The sequence below is a fragment of the Bos taurus genome, chromosome 18, assembly GCF_002263795.3.
Source record: "Bos taurus isolate L1 Dominette 01449 registration number 42190680 breed Hereford chromosome 18, ARS-UCD2.0, whole genome shotgun sequence".
Lineage (NCBI taxonomy): Eukaryota > Metazoa > Chordata > Mammalia > Artiodactyla > Bovidae > Bos > Bos taurus.
The window spans coordinates 35530797-35551275 of record NC_037345.1 but is presented as its reverse complement, the minus strand read 5'-3'; the positions used below and the strand labels follow the sequence as shown (position 1 = coordinate 35551275).

The window sequence follows — 20479 nt, the reverse complement described above, 5'->3', positions numbered from 1 at the left end:
ATATCTAGATTCAGAAATAAACATTTGTACCAATAACAAAGCATTTTTTAAAAAAGTAAACAGACCCACCTTTAACACATGACAACTTATCTTCCCTAATCAATTACAGATTAGATTGATTCTAAAAATGGCACTGTGATAACTGATAAGCCATTTAGAAAACAGTCATTACAACAGTCTTCAGTCCTTAGCTGGATTCAAGATTCGAAAAAATATATATATGTACAAATACAAACAGTATTTATGTTACATACATATATTATAAAAATTATACATAAAAATTAGAAACGTGAAAGTTAGATTTTCTCTTTATTTGTAGTTATTTTAGAGTGGGATAGGCTTTCAAATATAACATAAAATCTAAAAGCTGTGAAGGAAAAGACAAATTTGAATATATAAAATTTAAAAATTCCTCTAAACCAACAATAAAAATCATACACTTATATGAAGTCTAAAAACAAATTATGGAAAAAACCACTTGTCACAATATAAAAAAGGCAAATTTCACTTGTATGTTATTGAGTTCTTAAAAATATAAAAATTCAAAAATATATATATAACCTTATCCCTAAGTGAGAATAATTAGTAATTTAATTTATACTATTATCTTTTATAAGAAGCTTTTGTGGATAAGAAAATTCATTCTGAAAAAAGAAAATTCATTCTAGGGCTTCTAATGCAATTTGTTATTCTTTATAATTCATTATACACTTTTAAAATGATAACTTTAACCTATTTAAAGACACTTTTAAGACTACAAAGAAAATAAATGTGGTCTTTTAAGTTGTCTGGAAGAAACTAAAGAACAAAAAGGAGGAGGAAAGATGGTCAAATTATTCTACATAGATAATGTAGTAATTACATGCCACCAATAAACATAAACATGAAAAATGACCATTAGTCATTTCCATCAACTCACCGAAATATAGGGGTGTGACCAGGCTTTGGTTTGCTCCAGGTAAAGGGTGAAGGAACTGAAAGAAATTGGTCACCAGATGAATCTTTCTTTAAAGGATACTGAGATCCAAGGCCATCATCTATTGAAGTTTCCCGTGATGGTGAAAGATTCCCTTGGTCATCTGAACAGAGTTCTAATTTTCCTGGTAGTATGAGAGCTTGATCTTCAGAAGTCTTCCTTGTTTTCAGAGGAATATCAGTTTCTGCACAGTACTGAAATGGAAAAATCGCAGGGCCAAGGCCTGATCCACCCTGGACAGAAGCATTGAGCCAGGTATCTTCTGTTACACTTCCCCTGGGGGAGTGACCAGGAGAAGGAACAGGCGAATGATGCGGTGAAAGGGACCCAGGGTAACAAACCTCAGCACTAGAGTGCCGCCGTTTCCCACAAGGGGAAGTAGGCCTTGATGAGGGTCCTGAGGCTGGCCTGGGGCTCAGCCAATTCTCATCAGTGATACTAGATCTAGGAGAGTGGCAAGGAGATTGCCTAGGTGACAAGGAATGTCCAAGTCCATACTGTTGATGCCAGGACTCTTCTCCAGGGCAGCCTCCTGGAGAGCCACCAGGAGAAGTCAGAGGGGATCCGAGAGTAAATCGGGCAGCAGCTTCATTCAACTCCGAATCCACATCATCATAAATATGTGAAAGAGATTCACAAGAAGACGCATCTGAGAACCAGCTCCTAGAAGAGATGCTACTGGCAGGACTAGGACTAAGGGAAGATTCCCGGTAGGATGGCTCAAGAGGAAGATAGAGATGATCTCTAGAAGGCCTTTCCAAATATTCCCTTTCTGGGTCATTTATGTGTAGGTCATCTTCATGAGCATCAATTTCTTGATGACAGTTAGGAGAGATGGATGTAATTTGAATACTTGGGCACTCAAAGGGTTTAGGACCACTTAATGGGCTGTATTTAGATTCAGGAATTTCACAAGTTCCTTCATAGTTTTTGTGACCTTGGAGCTGAAACGATGGTGACAAAACAGAAGAGTGAGACGGTAATCCATGATGTGGTAAGCAAAGTGGTGAGTTTAAAGTAGATGGAGGTGGATCTACATTAAAGATGTAAATGGATGCACAATCATCTGGCTCAAGATCTATGGGGGTTGGGGGGAGCAAAAAAGAAAAATAATTAACAAAACAAGAAATTAGAAATTTTAGATGTATAAATTACTAGATGAGAACGTAAATAATAATAATCTTGAGAGAAGAGAGTGGAACAAAAAATGTACATCATTAGCTCCACTAAAGAGTGGCGTGTCTGTGTGTTTTAATGTATCTGTGGATACATGCAATTATCATTTTTTATACAATTTTTTCTTTTTCTTTATTTCCACATTTTTCTAAAATTGAGAATCTGAAAATAAATGCTTTTATAAAAATAATCACATCCATAATTCTAAAAAAACATCCACAAAACTATATAAGGATACGATCATATAAATTCAGCCTCATCTGGAATCAGCAGGTTAAGATGAAGTAAATAAAGGATAAAGCAGAGTTTTTGAAAAGTTTTTAAGTATACACACTAGTTTATTAATGGAAAGGATGTGTTGTTGTTGTTTAGTTGCCAAGTCATGTCTGACTCCTTGTGACCCCTTGGACTGCAACACACCAGGCTTCCCTGTCTTTCACTATTTTCTGGAGTTTACTCAAATTCATGTCTATTGAATAGGTAATGCTATCTAACCATCTCATCCTCTGCCACCCTCTTCTCCTTTTGCCTACAATCTTTCCCTGCATTAGGCTCTTTTCCAGTGAGTCAGCTCTGGGTATCAGGTGGCCAAAGTACTGGAGCTTCAGCTTCACCATGAGCCCTTTCAATGAATATTCAAGGTTGATTTCCTTTAGGATTGACTGGTTTAATCTCCTTGCAGACCATGGGACTCTCAAGAGTCTTCTCAAGCACTACAGTTTGCAAGCATCAATTCTTTGGTGCTCAGCCTTTCTTATGGTCTAACTCTCACATCCATACATGACTACTGGAAAAACCAGTAGCTTTGACTATATGGACCTTTGCTGGCAAAGCAATGTCTTCCCTTTTTAACACGATATCTAGGTTTGTCATAGCTTTCCAAGGAGCAAGCATCTTTTAATTTCATGACTGCAGTCACCGTCCACAGTGATTTTGGAGCCCATGAGAATAAAATCTGTCACTGCCTCCACTTTTGCCCTTCTATTTACCATGAAGTGATGGGACCGCATGCCACGATCTCAGTTTTTTGATTGCTGAGTTTTAACTCAACTTTTTCACTCTCCTCTTTCACCTTCATCAACAGGCTCTTTAGTTCCTCTTTGCTTTCTGCCATTAGAGTGGTATAATCTACATATCTGAGGTTTTTGACACTTTTCCCCGCATTCCTGATTCCAGCTTGTGATTTATCCAGCCTGGCATTTCGTATGATGTATTTTGCATGTAAGTTAAATAAGCAGGGTGATAATATACAGCCTTGACATATTCCTTTCCCAATGTCAAACCAGTCAGCTGTCCCATGTAAGGTTCTAACTGCTGCTTCTGGACCCACATACAGGTTTCTCAGGAGACTGGTAAGGTAGTCTGTTTCCATCTCGTCAAGAATATTCCACAGTTTGTTGTGATCCACACAGTCAAAGGCTTTCTTGTAGTCAATGAAGCAGACGTTTTTCTGGAATTCCCTTGCTTTCTCTATAATCCAATGAATGTTGGCAATTTGCAACACTGGAGGGACAGAAGAATCAGTTTCTTCAATCAAGATGTTCTTTTTAAATTTAGTGTAATTTAGGGACTTCCCTGGCGGTCCAGGGTTAAAACTTCATACTTCCAATGCAGGCAGGGAGTATGGGTTCGATCTCTGGTTGGCTGCATGGTGTGGACAATAAATAAAGTTTTTTTTAAATTTAGTGCTATTTAGGATTGAAATGATTCTGTATAAAATATGATGTCTGCAGGCTGCAAAGGATGGAAAACTGAACTCAAAAACAGCTGAAGGGGAGGTGATATTTATCATTCAGCAATAACACAAGATCCAAAGGTAGAACAGCTCCAGTATTGGTTATTTCTTCAGTTCAACAACAGTTTCTTTCCATATTCCCATTTTGCCAGTCCTAACTTTGTCGTATTCACTTTTCAATCATATATGTGTATTTTGCCCTAAGGCCAAAAGTAATGTGATCATTCAGTTAAATATTTCTTGAGTAGGTACTATATAGCAGACATGTTGTAGACACTGAAAACATATGAATAAACAAAACAAAGTCCCCATCCTCTTAGAACTTACATTCTAATAAAATGTCAGATGGCTATATTTGCTATAAGGAAAAATAAAAAAGAGTAAGGAGAATGGAGTAAGTAGGAGGGGAAGCTAATTTGGATGGGTTAGGAGATTGACAAAAACAAAAATTTTAAGTATTACTAAGTAGGGGGAAACAGTCTAAGGAAGGAACCTATTTTACAGAGTACTGGGATGGCCTTTCTGAGAAGACAGCACAAGAACCAGCAAGCAAAGAAAAGGGAGGTGATGGTGGAGAGGCATGGGTATACAAGCTTCAACACCAGGGCAGCTCCAACACCGTGGGACAGCACCAGCAAACAGTGAGTCAGATAAGACCTTGGCTTCTCTGAAGAAATGAAAGGCCCAACTATGCTAGAGCTAGCTAACAGCTGAAAGGGGAAAACTGAAGGAGGCAAAACCTAGAAGGATCATGGTAAAGAGTTTAAATATTATTCTAAGGACAATATAAACCAGCAAAGTTTTAAAAAGGGAATGGCACGATCTCTACTATATTTGAGGATAATTTCATTCCTAGTTACTACAGTAAACCTAGGATTGACCAGAACACGAGGGTTTCATTTTTTTGGATCAAGAGTTTAAAATGGCAGATTAAAAAAACTCACCCCTGTAGTTGAACAAAAATGGGACTATACTTAATGCTAATAAACTATATATTTATAAATGGCTAAGATGGTAGATTTTATGCTATGTATAGTTTACTAAAATTTAAAAAACAAAAATACAAAAACTGCTGGTACCCTAGTTCAAAGCAAGATAGCAGCACCCAACTATACAAAGTCACTGACTTCTTTACTACCATACTCTCATAGTTAAAACCCAGTTTTACTTAGAAATGTACTTAATAAAGTAGCAAAAATTATCAATATATTAAACTTGAAGCCTTTGAGTGGGAAAAAAAGGGTGGGTGAAAAGAGAATAAAGTTACCCTTGGAAGATATAGGTTCATTCAAATGTAATTATTGTACCAGTGCCATTTTGTGTAGAATAATGCTGAAATTCACACCCTTCACACAAATAAATTGCAGATGAAGAGATACATTTTATATCAGAATGATGTCTTAAAGCACTGTTGAGATTTGCATACAAAATTTCGGGGAGTGCTGTTTTATCTTTTTCCCTAAGTGTCACCAAAGCCCACATTCTGGAAATGATGAGTGGCCACTACAATCTCCCTATGATAAATAGTCCTACATCTAGATTTCCAACTCTAGAATTCTCAGATTCATGGTGCTTCAGAAATTTGACCATCTCAAGACTTATTTGCTCCCTTCAGCCACCAGGGGGCCCCAGGCAAGCATGCAGTAATCTAGGCAACACAGGTTGCCTACCAATGTATTTAAACTGTAAAGCAGGTACTGGCAGAATACAGCCCACAGGCCAAACCTGGCCTACCACCTGTTTCTGCATGGGCTACAAGCTAAGAATGGCTTTCAAATGGTAAGAAGAAAATCAAAATAATACTGTTTAATGACACAAAATAATATGAAATTCAAATTCTGGTATCCACAAATAAAGTTTTATTGGAATATAACCATGCTCGTTCACTTCTGTACAGCCTGTGGTTAATCTCACAGAACAACGGTAGAGCTGAGGAGCTGTGAGAGATGTTTCCCACTGTTACTTGGTGCACTAACAAACTGCAGTGACAAACTGGACAGCATTCTGAGTGCAATACATACTGATGTAACACTGCAACATTTTTAAAAACTTACCAGTGCAAGGACTTCCTGGTGGTCCAATGGTTAAGAAACCACCTTGCAATGCAGGGGATACAGGTTTCATACCTGGTGAGGGAACTGAGATCCCACCTGCTGCAGAGCGACTAAGCATGAACATGTCACAACTACTGAGCCTGAGCTCTCTGGAGCCTGTGCACCACAACTAGAGAGTCAGCGCCCCATAACGAAAGATCCTGCATGTCACAACTAAGACCCAACACAGCCAAATAAATAAATACTAAAAAAAAAAAAAAAAATTCAGGCAGGCGATGGGACGTAAAAAAGAAACAAAAAACTTGTCAGTGCATAGATATCACTAAAAAGAGGAAAGACAAGAGTGGACTTCAAATGGAATGTCATGCTTCTAAGGCACAATGGAGTGTGGGCTATCTTCTTATCAAATTAGAGGGCAAAGCATTATGTTTATTGTGCAACAACATTATGGCTGTGCTGTAAGAATACCTTATACATCAGCATTACCAGTAAGCATTCATCACAAATCCCCTACTACTACTACTACTACTTACTACTAAGTCGCTTCAGTCGTGTCGGACTCTGTGCGACCCCATGGACTGCAGCCTACCAGGCTCCTCCATCCATGGGATTCTTCAGGCAAGAACACTGGAGTGGGTTGCCATTTCCTTCTCCACACAATACCCACAACTTACAGGAAAACAAAAGAAAAAAAAATCAGAAAAAAACAATATCTTACCACAGCAAGATTTTTTCACAAGAAGAAAAGGTTAAAATGAGGCTGTAACCAAAGAAAGTTTCTGAATGGTTCACTTGTCAGGTAGGCAAAAAAAGCCATTTACTAATGGTGAAACTTAAACTGTGTCTGATTGCTGTGACTGAAGAAATGTCAGAGAAAATAAACTGGTAAAGACCATCAGCAAGAATGACTGAAAGACTGAAAACACTGGTAGCAACAAGAAGCAATTACAAAACAAGGCAAAAAGTCTCAAGGTTTTCCTTGGCTCCTGATGTGTAACCAAATTTTACTGATTCTACTTATTTATTATTTACTTGAAGACTCAATGCAGAGTTTACTGAAGAATTATTAGCCTCCTATGAATAGTTTGCATAAGCGTCCCAGGTGGCTCAGTGGTAAAGAATCTGCCTGCCAATGCAAGGAGATGCTGGAGACACAGGTTATGTTCCCTGGGTCAGGAAGATCCCTTGGAGAAGCAAATGGCAACCCACGCCAGTATTCTTGCCTGCGAAGTCCCATGGACACAGGAGCCTAGTGGGCTACATACAGTCCATGGGGTCGCAAAGAGTTGGATACAACTTAGTGACTGAACACGCATGCATGAACAGTTTGCATGGAACAACTTCAAGCAACAATGTTTTCAAAATTGAGACAATAGTTTAGTACCACCTAAGTGGACTCTGTTAGGATGTTATTATAACTGGTACTGGTAGAAATATATGTGAGAATACTATGATAACAAGAATACTATAAACAACTGCACACCAGCAACTTAGGCAATAGACAACAAACAGGCAAATTCTTACAAGCACACAAATTACCGAAAGTGACTTGGAAGAAACAAAAATTCTCAAGAGGCTGATATCAAGTAAACAGACTGAATCACTAGCAAAAAAATTTCCCAACAAAAGAAGTCCAAGACAACGTGGTTTCATTGGTAAACTCTACCAAACATTTAGAGGAGAGTTAACAGCAATCCTTTTCAAACTCTTCCAAAACACAGACGAGTAGATATCACTTCCTAAACATTCTATGAGGCCAGTTTTACCCCGATGCCAAAGCAGGACAAAAATACCACAAGAAAACTACAGGCCAATATCCCTTATAAATATAGAAGGAAAAATTCTCAACAAAATACTAAACAAATCCCACACCACATTAAAAGGATCAAGTGGAATTTATCCCAAGAACGTAAGGATAGTTCAACATACAAAATTCACTTGCCTCATTACCAGAATGAAAAACAAAAACAAAAACAAAACAAAACACATGCTCATCTGAATTGACACAGAAAATACATGTGACAGATTTCAATACCCAATCATGATGGCAGGGGAGGGGAGGGATATTCAGCAAACTAAGAACAGAAAGAAAGTCCTTAAAATGAACAGCGGTGTTTACAAAAAACCCACAGGTAGTAGTATCATACTTAACAGTGAAAAACTGGAGGCTTTCTCCCCCAAATCAGGAACAAGACAAAGGCACCAGCTTTCACCACTGCTATTCAACATTGTACTGGAAGTCCTAGTCAGCAATTAGACAATGAAAGAAAATAGAAAGCGTCCAATTTGGAAAGGAAGAAGTAAAACTATCTCTATTTGCCAATGACATGATTCTATATATAGAAACTCTCATAGAATCCACAAAACACAACTAAAGCTAATAAACAAATTCAGGGAAGTTGCCGGTTAAAGTATCAACACCTACAATTCAGCTGTGCTTCTGTATGTTGCAAAGAACAATCCAAAAAGGAAATTAAGAGAATTCTATGTACAACAACCTCCAAAATATAATATTTAGGAATAAATTTAACTAAAGAGGTGATATTTGCACACTAAAAACAACAAAATATTGCTGAGAGAAATGAAGGAAAACCTAAATAAATGGTAAGAGACTTCCTTGTTCATGAACTGGAAGACTTTACTGTTGTTAACACTGCAATACTTCACAAAGAAACCTACAGAGTCAACGCAATCTCTACCAAAATTTCAGTGGCTTTTTCTGCAGAAATGGAAAAACCAATCCTCAAATTTATATGAAACTGAAAGAGGCCTAGATCAGCCAAAATAATATTGAAAATGAAAATCAAAGCAGAACTCACACCTCACAATTCAAAACTTACTACAAACAGTGCACAAAGAAAGACGTACAAACTAATGGAACAAACAGAACTGGGAGTGGTATATGGGATACAGTTCCCTGTGTTATACAGTAGGTCCTTGTTTATTTTTTTATATAGTAGTGTCTGTCTGTTAATCCCAAACTCCTAACATATCCCTCCCCACTCCTTCCCCTTTGGTAACCATAAATTTGTTTTCATGTCTGTGAGTCTATTTTGGAAATAAGTTGATTTCTCTGATTTTTTTTAGATTCTACATATAAGTGATATCATATTATACTTTGTGTCTGACTTAGTTCATTTTATATGATAATCTCTAGGTCCATCCATGTTGCTGCAAATGGCATTATTTCATTCTTTTTTATAGCTGAGTAACATTCCATTGTTTAAACATACTGCATCTTCTTTATCCATACATCTATTGATGGACATTTCCATTGCTTCCATGTCTTGACTATTGTAAATAGAGCTACTATGAACATAGGGGTGCATATACCTTTTTGAATGTGAGCTTCTGTCTTTTCTGGATATATGTCCAGTAGTCGGATTGCTAGATCATATGGTAACTCTATTTTTAGTTTTTTAAAGAATCTCCATACTGTTCTCCATAGCGGCTGCACCAATCTACATTCCCACAAACAGTACAGTATGCTTCCCTTTTTCCCATACCATTTTCAGTATTTGTTATCTGTAGACTTTTTGATGATGGCCATTCTAACTGGTGTGAAATGATATCTCACTATAATTTTGATTTGCATTTTTCTAATAATTAGCAATGTTGAGAATCTGACCAAATGAATTTTTAAATTTTTATTTGTTTATTTTTGGCTGTACTGGGTCTTCATTGCTGCATGTGAGCTTTCTCTAGTTGTGGCAAGTAGGGGCTACTCTCTAATTGCAGTGTGCAGGCTTCTCACTGCAGTGGCTTCTCCTGTTGTAGAACATGGCCTCTAGGGTGAGTGGGCCTCCATAGTTATGGCATGAGGGCTTAGTTGTCCCACAGCTTGTCGAATCTTCCCAGGCCAGGGATTGAACCTGTGTCCCCTGCATTGGAAGGAAGCTACTTAACCACTGGACCACCAGAAGTTCTGGCCAATTAATTTTTGACAAGGCTGCTAAGACAATTCAATGGTGAAAGAATAGCCCCTTCAACAAATGGTGCTGGGACAACTAAATAACCACATACAAAAGAATGAAGTTGAACCCCACCTCACATCATACACAAAAATTAACTCAAAATGGATCAATGACCTAACTGTAACAGCTAAACCCATTAAACTCTTAGAAGAAAACACAGGTGCATACTTTCATGATCTCAGATTTGGCATGGATTCTTAGATTTGACACTCAAAGCATGAACAACAAAAGAAAAACTAGAAGAAACGGATTTCACATTTCATAAAAATTAAAAACTTTTGTTCTTCAAAAGATACTATCAATAAAGTGAAGAAAATCCAGAGTATGGAAGAAAATATCTGCAAATCATGTATCTAATAAGGGTTTGGTATCCAGAAAACATAAAGAACTCTTTACAACTCAACAACCAAAAGACAACCAATTTTTTAAAAGGGCAAAGGACCTGAACAGACATTTCTCCAAATAAGATACAAAAATTGTCAGCAAGCATGTGAAAAGATGTTCAACATCACTGGTCAGTAAGAAATGCAAATAAAAACCACGATACCACTTTAGACCCACTAGAATGGTTTTAATTTTAAAAGAAAAGACAAACAAAAAAACCCTAGAAAATAATAAGTGTTGTATTGGTGAGGATGTGGAAAAACAGGAATCGTTATACGTTAATGGTGGCCAAGTAAAATGGTGCAGAGGCTATGGAAAACAATCTGACATTCAGATTGTTTCAAAAAAGTAAACATAAAATTACCACAGGATCCAACAATTCTATCTCTAGGTATATACCCTAGAGAACGCAAACATATGTCTTGAAAGAAGCTTATACACAAATATTTTTAGCAACATTACTCATAACAGTCGCTAAGTTGTATCTGACTCTTCTCGACCCCCATGGACTGCAGCACACCAGGCTCCTCTGTCCTCCACTATCTCCCAGAGTTTGCTCAAATTCATGTCCACTGAGAAGATGAGGCTAACCATCTCATCCTCTGCCACCCCTTTCTCCTTTTGCCTTCAATCTTTCCCACTGTAATGAAAAAAGCTGCCAACATTCATTGGATCATGGAGAAAGCAAGCGAATTCCAGAAAAACATCTACTTCTGCTCCACTGACTACAGTAAAGCCTTTGACAGTGTGGATCACAACAAACTGTGGAAAATTCTTAAGGAGATGGGAATACCAGGTCACCTTACTGGTCTCCTGAGAAACCTGTATGTGGGTCAAGAAGCAACAGTTACCACTGGACATGGAACAACTAACTGGATCAGTAAATGAATAGGGCAGCAAATTATGGTGGACACATACAATGGAATACTATTCAACCATAAAAAGAGGCAAAATATTAACAGATGCTGCAACCTGGATGAACCTGAGAAACATACCAAGGAAAAAAAGCCAGACTAAAAAGGTCACATATTGTATGATGCCTTTTATATGATAGTTTCAGAATATGCAAAAGCAGATTACAGGTTACTGAGGTTGGGGGAGGAGAGGAAATGGGGAGTGATTACTTAATGGTATGGGGTGTTTTCAAGAGGTGATGAAAAAGTTTTGAAACTAGAGAACTGATAGTTGCACAACACTGTGAATACACCAAACACACTTGACTGTAATCTTCAAAATGTTTAATTGTGTGTTATATAAATTTACCTCAATAAAAAAAAAACAAAAACAAATCGAAAGAACTTTCACACAGAGAACTGAAAACATACATTCACCCATTCCTTACTGAAACTCCATTAAATGACAGTAAAATAATTTTTTTAAGGGTGTAAACTCACAAGAAAAACAACAACAAAACAGGACATGAAACCATGGCAACAAAACTTTTAGAAGCTGGAATGCAGGACACATGGTAACTGATTTAGCACCTGAAAAAGCTAAATCTTAAGCCAACGACAGGGAAAAGAAAACTTATTTCCAATAAAGAAATCCAAACACTCAGGAAATACACTACCAGGTACTTTTGGAAGTAGACACGAAGGCAAAGTTGAAAACAAGATTGACACAAAGTTTACTTATTTAGTGAGTCACTAATCACCTCCCCAGTTTCACATACCTCCTAACTCTGCACTACTGGAGGACTGTCCCTCTAGGCAGAAGGCTAGAGATTTTCTGAAGAAGTAAAACAAGATAACTGAGAGCCAGTAACCAAAAACACAGTGAGGAACTAAAAAGTCTCTCTAAAAACATGTATATTGAAACCCCCAGGACTTTTTCTTCCCTTGTCATAGTACAATGGACTTATACTCTGCAAGCAACACACTGACCGCACAGCTGACCTAGCAAAAACCCTATAATGAGGCCTGCAGTTAGCAAGTGCCACTTGTGATCATGCAACTGCCATTAAGATTTTGGTGCCCCATTAAAAAAAATAACAAGCAAATAGCCAAAGATCATCAAAGATCCAAGAAAAGCTTCAACATTAAAGACAGAGGCAAGTAGAGAAGAAAAGAAATATGGAGGGAAAAGACTATGCAGTAAGATGGAAATCTCAACAATAAAACTCATCTCAACAACCTCGGAGAAAAAAGAAGATATTGCAACCCCAAAACAAGAACATATGGTTACTTAAAAAGATAAAAGAAAGAGCCCCTAGGAATTAAAAATAACAAATGAAAGGCTCAAAGAAAAACTGAAAGATCAAGTTGAAGAAATTCACCCAAAAAGTTCAGCAAAAAGACAAATAGGAAATGGGAGAGAATATCAGAATTGGTCCAGGAGATCCAGCTAAAACTTTTTTAAGTTCCAGAAGAAGAGAATAGAAAAATGAAGAGGAATAAAGGATCACCGAAGAGTCCAGCACAATGGGTGAAAAACAGATCCTGACTGATACACATCATCATTAAATTTCAGAATACAAAGAACTAAGAGGAAAAACTCTAAAACTGGAAGGCGAGAAAAAGGTTACACATGAAGAACACAGAAATCAGAATGTCATCAGACTTCTCAAAAGCAATTCTGGAAGCTAGAAGAAAAATGGAGAGCTATACCTTCAAAAACTTGAGAAAAAATTATATTTAATCTAGATATCTAAAACCAGGAATAATGAAGTGTGAGGAGAGAATATAGACATTTAAAAACATTGGGTTGGCCAGAAAGTTCCATAACATCATACAGAAAAACCCAAACAAACTTTCTGGTCAACCCATATGTAAGCTCTTGAATATTTACCTCCCATTACCTCTCATATGCTCCTGGAGTAAATACTCCACCAAAATGAGTGTGAAGTAACCAAGCAAAAGGAGGATATATGATATATAGCCAAGAAACAGGTGACGCAATAAAAGGCAAAGGGACTCCTTAAGATGATGCAGAAGAGAGATCTCAGAATGACAGACGTACAACTGCCTAAGCTGTACAACCAGTCCAGGTTTGAGAAATTTAGAAGGCTCTAAGAGAGAAATTTCCAAGAAAATAAAATTGATAGACCAACTAATGTGTCTGAAAGTGTTGAGAAGAGATTCAGGCACCTGGAGGAGACCTTAGGAATGAATTAGTTTAAGTACACAGAACAGTACTTGAACCATGAACTTCCAGATGTTCAAGCTGGATTTAGAAAAGGCAAAGGAACCAGAGATCAAATTGCCAACATCCGCTGGATCATAGAAAAAGCCAGAGAGTTCCAGAAAAACATCTACTCCTGCTTTACTGACTATGCCAAAGCCTTTGACTGTGTGGATCACAACAAACTGTGGAAAATTCTTCAAGAGATGGGAATACCAGACCACCTGACCTGCCTCTTAAGAAATCTGTATGCAGGTCAGGAAGCAACAGTTAGAACTGGACATGGAACAATGGACTGCTCCATATCCGGAAAGGAGTACGTCAAGGCTGTATATTGTCACCCTGCTTATTTAACTTATATGCAGAGGACATCATGAGAAACGCTGACTGGATGAAGCACAAGCTGGAATCAAGATTGCCGGGAGAAATATCAATAACCTCAGATATGCAGATAACACCACACTTTTGGCAGAAAGAGAAGAACTAAAGAGCCTCTTGATGAAAGTGAAAGAGGAGAGTGAAAAAGGTGGCTTAAAACTCAACAATCAGAAAACAAAGATCATGGCATCTGGTCCCATCACTTCATAGCAAATAGATGGGGAAACAGTGGGAACAGTGTCAGACTTTATTTTTTCAGGCTCCAAAATCATTGCAGATGGTGACTGCAGCCATGAAATTAAAAGACGCTTGCTCCTTGGAAAGTAAGTTATGACCAATCTAGACAGCATATTAAAAAGCAGAGACGTTACTTTGCCAACAAAAGTCTGTCTAGCCAAAGCTTTGGTTTTTCCAGTAGTCACGTATGGATGTGAGAGTTGGCCCATAAAGAAAGCTGAGCGCCGAAGATTTGATCCTTTTGAACTGTGGTGTTGGAGAAGGCTCCTGAGAGTCCCTTGAACACTAAGGAGATCCAACCAGTCCATCCTAAAGGAAATCAGTCCTAAATATTCATTGGAAGGACCGATGCTGAAGCTGAAACTCCAATACTTTGGCCACCTGATGCAAAGAACTGACTCACTGGAAAAGACCCTGATGCTGGGAAAGATTGAAGGCAGGAGAAGAAGGGGACAACAGAGGATGAGAAGGTTGGATGGCATCACCGACTCAAAAGACATGAGTATGAGTAAGCACCAGGAGCTGGTGATGGACAAGGAAGCCTGGCGTACTGCAGTCCATGGGGTTGCAGAGAGTCGGACACGACTGAGTCACTGAACTGAACTGAAGTACATAGAACAGTAATGACCACAGGGCTTCCCTGGTGGTCCAGTGGTTAAGAGTCTGCCTACTAATACAGGGGACAACGGGTTTAATCCCTGGTTCGAGAGGATGTCACATGCCATGGAGTAACTAGGCCCATTACCACAACTACTCAGCCCACGGCTCTACAGCTGCAACTACTGAAGCCTGCATGCCCTGGAGCTGGTGCTCTGCAACAAGAAGCCATTGCAATGAGAAGCCCACGCACCTAAGCCAGAGAAAACCCGAGTGCAGCAATGAAGATCCAGCAGAGCCAAAAACTAATTAATTTTAAAAAAGCCTAAATGGGGGACTTAAAGGAGAAAACTACAACGGAGAACACTGCCTTAAAGTCAAATCTACCACTTACTAGCTGTCTTATCTTCATCAGTTTTTCCTGCTCAGCTCCCTCCCTTATTTACCATATCCCAAACCTCTCATCTCTTCAGTCATCTTCTCCATAGTGACCCCTCATTTAGCAAGGGATCTTGACCCTACTTGACAAAGGTAGCAGAAAGCGAGGATCTTCCATAACACCCTCAAAAAAATATATATCTATACAAATTCTACAATCATCTTTTCATTTCCTTCCTCATAAAAAGTGCCTTGTCTCAGATATAAACCTACTCTCCCCACCTCTGATCTAAATTCCATACCCAAGTTCCATCAGCTACCTTCTCTTTTATAACTTCAACCTTCCCCTTCTCTCTTTTTCTTACTCGCTACTCCCCTCAATCTCTTACTTCCTTTAAAAAGCTTCCCTAAGGGCTTCCCTGATGGCCAGTGGTAAAGAATCCTCCTGCTAATGTAGCAGACACAGGTTTGATCCCTGGTCCAGGAGGATCCCACATGCCAAGGAGCAACTAACCCCTTGAGTCACAACTACTAAGCCTGTGCTCCAAAGTCCAGAAACTGCAACTACTGAGCCCATGCGCTGCAATTATTGAAAACTGCGTGCCCTAGAGCCCATGCTCCACAACAAGAGAAGCCACCACAATGAGACAGCTGTGCGATGCAGCTAGAGAGTAGCCCCTACTCTCCACAACTAGAGAAAAGCTGGAGCAGCAATGAAGACCCAGCACAGCTAAATATAAATAATAAATAAGTAATTAAAAAAAAAAAAAGCTTCCTTGATATGAGTTCTTCTTTAGGGTCTTCTCTCTCTCCTTCCTCTAAAACAATAGCCTCTCATAATGAACAATTCTGCCCTCCTGGAACATTTGATAATGTCTAGAAGCATTTTTGACTGTCATAACTAGAGGGCTACAACTGGCATACAGGGACCAAAAATGCTACTAAAGAACTTACAATACACAACTCAGCACCTCTACTTATTTTTTTGGCTGCACCATGCAACTCATGGGATGTTAGTTCCCCAACCAGGGATCGAACCCGGGCCCCCTGCAATGGAAGCATAAGTACCAAACACTGGACCACCAGGGAATTTCCTCAGCCCCCTTTAAAACAAAGAATTATCTAGTCCAAAATGTCAGTAATGCCAAAGCTGAAAGACTCTGCTCCAGAAACTAAGTTTTTAAAAAGAATAATGTACTGTCACTGTCACCACTTCTTCACTCTTTAACATCATCTGGCTTCAAGTCTCATCCATTCACTGCACCTCTGTTGATCTCCTTGAAGAAACAGATACATCAACCACTCCTCTTTCTTAAAATTCTGTTTGAAAAGCAATGATGAAGATGAAAGCAGAGAATAGAGAAAAATTAATGAAACCGAAACATGATTGTAAGAGAAGACCAAGTGAATTAAAAACTTACGGTCACACAAAATCCTGTATGTGACTCTTTACAGAAGATTTATTAACTGCCAAATATCAAGAAGAACCAAAACATCTTTCAACAGGTAAGTAGATAAACTAACTGTGATACATCCATACAATGGAATACTTTACAGTGATAAAAAGGAACTAAATATTTCTTCATACAATGACATGAATGAATCTTAAATGCTTTTTGCAAAGTGAATGAAACCAGACACAAAGGAAAGAAGGAGTGGGTGAATTTTTAAAATAACGCATCTGTTTTTTATGGTATTCAGGTAAGGAATAAGTAACTCTATGCATTTGCCAAAACCCAAAGAACTGTACATCACAAAGAATGAAACTTTAACCTATGCAAATTTTAAAAAATCAACAAGGAGTTTGGGGAATTCCAGGATGGAATGCATACAATGCAAAAAGAATGTACTGTTTTACAAGCGTATGATATAATCTCAAAAAGTATCCAGAATATATAAAGAATTCTTAAGACTCAACAACAAGTAGACAAACAACCCTATTTAAAAATGGAAATATATTTAGGACTTGAATATACATTTCAGCAAAGAAGATGTAAAAGTAGCCAGTAAACACATGAAAAGATGCTCAACATAATTAGTAATTAAAGAAATGAAAATCAAAAGCACACTGAGAAAACACAATGGAAAAATAACAAGTATTAGCAAGGATGTAGAGAAACTGGAACTCTCATACACTGCTAACAGGAATATAAAATGGTGCAGCTCTTTTAAAAATAGTTTGGTGTTCCTCAAAAGGTTAAACATAGAATTTTATGATCCAGCAATTCCACTCTCAGGTATATGCCCAAGAGAAATGAAAACAAAGGTCTCACACAAACTCTGTACATGAATATTCATAACAACACTTACAATAACATCAAAAAATATTAACTACATAAGGATAAATCAGACAAAAAATGTATAAGACTTGTACACGAGAAACTCCAAACTGTTGTTAAAATTAAATAATAGCAATATAATAAAATAATAAAGATATTTAATAAAATAAATGAAGAGAGACATTTGTGGATTTAAAGACTCAATACTGATATTTGTTCTCCTGAAACTGGTCTATAGATTCAACATAATCCTAGTTAAAATTTTACTAGGCATTTTTGTAGAAGATGGCAAGCAGATTCTAAAATTTATACGGATAGGTAGAAGGTTTAGAAGAGCCAAAACAATCTAGAAAAGAACAAATTTGGAAAAAATGACTATCTGATTTCAAGAGTATTATAAAGGTACAGAAATGACAGTATAGTAATGGTAAAGGACAGACACACAGCTTAACACAGAACAGAGTCCAAAAATAAGCTCATACATATATGGTCAACTGAGTTTTCAAAAAAGTTCAAAGGCAATGCAGTGGGGGAAAGGACAGCTTTATCAAGAAATAGGGCTGGAAGAACTGGACATCCATATGCAAAAACAGTGAGCTTCGGTCCATACCTCACACCACACACACAAAAAATTAATAGATAGATCAAAATAGATCACAGACCTAAATACGATACCCCAACTATAAAACTTCCAAAAGAAAACCTTGGAGAGAATCTTTGTGAACTCAGGTTAGGCAAAGATTTCTTTTTTTCCTTGCAATTTATTTTATTTCTTTTAAAAGTGAAGTGATGTCACTCAGTCGTGTCCGACTCTTTGCGACCCCGTGGAGTGTAGCCTACCAGGCTTCTCTGTCCATGTGATTCTCCAGGCAAGAATACCGGAGTGGGTTACCATTTCCTTCTCCAGAGGATCTTCCCGACCCAGGGATCGAACCCAGGTCTCCCACATTGGAGGCAGACACTTTAACCTCTGAGCCACCAAGGAAGCCTATATTCCCCATGTTGTACAATATATAATTGTAGCTTATTTTCTATCTAATATTTTTTACCTGTCAATGCTCTACCCTTCTATTGCCCCTCTTCCTTTCCCTCTCTCCACTGTTAACTACTAGTTTCTTCTCTATGAGGTCTGCTTCTTTTTTGTTATATAGGTTAGGCACAATTTCTCAGCTATAATATCAAAAGTATAATCCATAAAGGAACAAATGTCATCAAAACTAAAAACCTCTGCAAAGGACAGTTAATGAAAAGACAAGCCACAGATTAGGAGAAACTCTTGTAAAGCATACATCTGATAAAGACTTGTGTTTAAAAAAAGACTTCTCAAAACTCAACAATAAAAAACAATTTAAAGGATGCAAAGACTTGAACAGACACTTGACCAAAAAATTATACACGGATGATTTAAAAAGATGCTTAATAGTGTAGTCCTTTAGGGGTATATCAATTAAAACCACAATAAGATGTCATTACACACACATCAGAATGGCTCAAAAGGTTAAACACTGTATGACTCAATTTATGTAACATTTTCTACACACATAGACACACAGACAGTGTGCGTAAAAATGGGAACAAGTGAATAAGTCTGGTGGATTGCAGCAATGTCATTTTCCTGGTCTTGATATTATACTATAGTTTTGCAAGAGTTTATCATTAGAAGAAACTGAGTAAAGGATACTCAGAAACTCCCTCTATTTTTTGCAACACTCTGTGAATCTACAATTATTTTGAAATAAAAAGCTTTTTTAAGTATGCAAAAGATTTAAATGACACTTCACCAAAAAAGACATACAGATGGCGAAAAAGCACATAAAAATATGTTCAACAGCATTTAGTCATTAGGGAAATATAAAAAGACAAGGAAATACTTCTATGCACCTATTAGAACTAAAACTACAATTCAGACATTGGTGAAAATGTGGAAATGTACATTTCCACTGCTAGTAAGGTTTGTGAAATGATACATCCAGTTTGGAAAACAGTTTATCAGTTTCTCAAAAAGTTAAACTTACACCTACGATATGACCAACCACAGATTTAAGGGTAAAGGAAATAAGTGCCCACACAAAGACTTATACATAACGTTCATAAGTTTTATTTGTAAGCCAAAACAATCCAAAAGTCCATCAAGAGGTGAACAGATAAACAAATTGTGGGATATGCATAGAATGGAAACTATTCTCCAGTAAGAATGAATGACCTATTGATATGCTCACTAACATGGGTGAATCTCAAAATAACAATGCCAAATGAAAGAAACTAGAACAACAACAACAAAAACCAAAACTATATACTTCATGATTCCATTTATATGTTTTCTATAGTGATTTCAGTGGCTGTCTGGGAAAAGGGGAAAGGTGAGGGTGTGGGAATGATGACAAAGCATACAAGGAAATTTTCGGAGGTGATGGATATGTTCACCATCTTTAATGTGATGAAATTTTCATAGGTACACATGTGTCAAAACACATCAAATAGCACAATTCAAATAAATAGTTTATTATTGAAGGAGATCAGAATATGCTATTCCAAAATATGCTACTTTGGCATAAGGATTATTTGAGCTGAAGTCAACTGAAAAATAGCAAACAGGAAAACCTCTCTATCCTCTCTCTCCCTTTCTGCCCAAAAGCTGGGCATAAATTTCCCTTTTAAAGGTGTTCCCCTCTCCCATACCACGAAGAGAACTACTCTTAACTGCACAACAAATCTTACAAAAACAACATTTATAATACATTTCCTAGTCACCTTCCCATAATGTAAACCCCACCAAAAGCCCAAACCCCTTTTTTACTTCGTCTAGTCTCTTCTCCATATTTTTCCACTCTTTGATAAAACAGTATATAAGCCTCCCAGACTTTTCACAGTGCCTGGTATATTTTATTAAAATAAATCACTTTCCCCCTTCCTATTTCCAAATCTGCTTCTCCTATCACAATTGACCCAAATTAGAAAAAAAGAAATAATCCTAGTCTCTTTCCTCTCTTTATTCAGCTGATACCAGGTCCTTTTGATTGCTTTCCCCTAAATCTATCTCAGCGTCATTCCCAACTTGCCATCTCTACACCTCTGCCCATTTCATTTCTCAGACACAACACCGCTTTTGCCTCCATTCCTGCCTTATTCAGTCCATTATCCGCAGTGTAGCAGAGAGATTTAAGTCATAAATCTGACATTCTTGTCCAGCT

At 37.6% G+C, this 20479-nt stretch overlaps 1 protein-coding gene across 3 annotated transcripts in view; it reads right to left on the bottom strand.

The window, feature by feature from the left end:
• Positions 1 to 20479, bottom strand: part of NFATC3 (nuclear factor of activated T cells 3) — a 91745-nt gene that overhangs the window by 58306 nt on the left and 12960 nt on the right. For all 3 annotated transcript variants that reach the window (XM_005218707.5, XM_010814549.4, NM_001192831.1), the window contains exon 2: positions 920 to 2054. In XM_005218707.5, coding sequence (XP_005218764.1) covers positions 920 to 2054 — 1135 coding nt within the window. The remainder of the gene's footprint in view (positions 1 to 919; positions 2055 to 20479) is intronic.